General features: G+C 50.9%; 1 protein-coding gene across 1 annotated transcript in view; it reads left to right on the plus strand.

Annotated features, from left to right (window-relative positions):
- The window catches only part of CHRDL2 (chordin like 2), a gene marked incomplete at its 5' end in the record, with an annotated part of 20,418 nt that extends 18,391 nt beyond the window's left edge, over positions 1–2,027 (plus strand). Inside the window, 1 exon segment of the mRNA XM_010166277.2 lies at positions 1,948–2,027. Coding sequence (XP_010164579.2) covers positions 1,948–2,027 — 80 coding nt within the window.
- Positions 2,028–2,501: the final 474 nt, after the last annotated feature.

Below are 2,501 nucleotides of genomic sequence, written 5' to 3' on the forward strand. Positions count from 1 at the left end.
AGTACACATGCCGAGAGTGCCTGCACGGAGTGAAACTGCCATGCTATTTCCCTCTGGCTGCCTCTTCTCCTGGGCTGGATTCAAATTTAATGGGTTAGGATCAAATCAGAGCCAGTTCTATATTGTCCAGCACCCACAGGTCATCAGGTCAACTGGGAATGGCTCTGCTGCCCAGTGCATACCAGTACACCCAGTACCCTGGAGAGGGTGGAGATTTGTTTTCACCTCCAATCCATTCAAGACAACATCTTGTGACCAAATCCTGGGGGATTTTCAAATCCCTGCTCCCAGGTTGGGCTTCATATCCTGGTGGGGTCTCTGGCATGTGCCTCCTTCTTCTTGCCTCAGTTTCCCCTGACAAATAACCCTGTTGTGAAACCAGCCCTCTGCCGTTGCTGCAAGTTCTAGGAAAGCACTGGCCAGTGATTTCTTCATAACAGGAGATTAATTCAGCTAGAAAATATGTTCCACTTGGGGATGACGATGTTAGGGCTGCATAATCCTTGCTGGGATTATGGGGGAAGTGACCACCTAGAGGGAAAGCACCTCCAGCCACCTCCTGCAAGAATGAGGGTGTTGGTGTTTTGAGGCAGCAAGGAGAAGGGTTGAGGTGCTTTGTGCTCATTTTTGGGGTGTTTCCCAGCTCTCTCCCATGTGCACATGCTTGGCAGGAGGTCTGCAGCTCACTGGTGAGGCTGTGGTGGGATCTTGGGGTGGGGGTTTCTTCTCCATCTGCAGCAGGATCTTCCCCAACCATAGGTGGTTGCAAAGCCTTGCCTGAAGAGCTCAGGCTGGGGCAGCAGCAGATAAATAAGTATAGATGTGGGGGTTTTGAGCAACCCACCCCAAAGAAATGGGGCTGATAGAAGGGAGGAGAGGAACATACCTCACCCTGGCCCACAAAATGTGAATTTAGGCTTTCTGGTGATGAGTCAGAGGACAAGCAAAATGCTTCTTCCCCCTGAGAAGCAAGGAACCCAAATCCTAGACACGCTGAGGAGAACCTGGTCATGTTAAAGCATCCTTTGAGGAGGCAGAGAGGGGATTTCTTCCTGTTTCAAGCTGAGCTCCTTTTCTTTTGACAGTGTGCAAGTGGTTTCCAGGTGTCCTGGTTTTGCTGGAACGTTGGAAATACCATTGACTGTGCTGTTAATTGCATTGCAGGAGCTATAGAGAGCCCCTCTTGATCCCAAATACCATCTTAATTGCAAGATGGCAAAGTCCAAAGACTGGGTTTGGTGAGGCCACAGCTGGAGTGCTGGGTTCAGTGTTGGGCCCCTGAGTCCAAGAAGGACATGGAGGTGCTGGAGCGTGTCCAGAGAAGGGCAACGGAGCTGGGGAAGGGTCTGGAGCACAAGTGTGCTGAGTTCCCTTGTGGCTGAGGGAGCTGGGGGTGTTGAGCCTGGAGAAAAGGAGGCTGAGGGGAGACCTTGTGGCTCTGTGCAAGTCCCTTGGAGGAGGGTGGAGAGAGGGGGGGGTGGGTCTGTCCAACCAAGGACCAAGGGACAGGACAAGAGGAAATGGGCTGAAGTTGTGGCCAGGGCAGTTGAGATGGGATGTGAGGAAGAATTTCTTTGCTGCAAGGGTTCTGAGGCATTGGAAGGGGTTGCCCAGGGCAGTGGTGGAGTCCCCATCCCTGGAGGGATTGAACAGTCGTGTAGACACAGTGCTGAGGGACATGGGTTAGTTGGGGACTTGTCAGTGTTGGGTTCATGGTTGGACTTGATGATCTTGAAGGGCTTTTCCAATCCAGGCAATTCTGGGATTCTGTACTTATGGGACCACTGATGAGCTGCTCTGGCCATGGCCAGTGTTGTGGGTAGACCTGTCTCCCCACCTCTCTCCCAGCACGGGCTCCTCCACTGTGGAGGGTGCTACACATGGCATAAATTGTATTTTCCTCCTCCAAGAGTTGTTGCTAATGAGCATCCATCTCTTCTCATCCAGGTCACTGGAACATTTTCCAAGCCCAGACATCAGAGTTGAAGATGACAGAGAGCCCAGAGAAAGAAACAAAGAACTTGTAAAGAAAAAAAAAACAACCCCAAAACTGTAACCTAGCTATTGATTTATCTACACACACACACACATACACACATACACCTATATATGGAAAACAATTAATGGCATTATTAATTAGACTGGCACAGCAATAAAAGATACACTAGTGTAAATTACAGAAACTCCAGCAAACAAACCCAACTTCAACCACCATGAAGCCACAGCCGTGGAGGTGCCTCTCTCCAGCAGGAGAACGCGAGGCCGACCATCACCTCCTGCTACCCAAGATGCTGAGAAGAGGGAGAGATGGTGGAGATGTGAGACCTGGTGCGACGTCAAGAGGTGGGATACATAGAATCATAGAATGGTTTGGATTGGAAGGGACCTTAAAGCTCATCCAGTTCCAACCCCCCTGCCAGCAGCAGGGACACCTTCCACTAGACCACGTTGCTCAAAGCCTCATCCAACCTGGCCTTCAACACCTCCAGGGAGGAGCAGCC

Source organism: Antrostomus carolinensis, unplaced genomic scaffold, assembly GCF_000700745.2.
Source record: "Antrostomus carolinensis isolate BGI_N321 unplaced genomic scaffold, ASM70074v2 scaffold6334, whole genome shotgun sequence".
In the NCBI taxonomy this organism is placed as follows: Eukaryota; Metazoa; Chordata; class Aves; order Caprimulgiformes; family Caprimulgidae; genus Antrostomus; species Antrostomus carolinensis.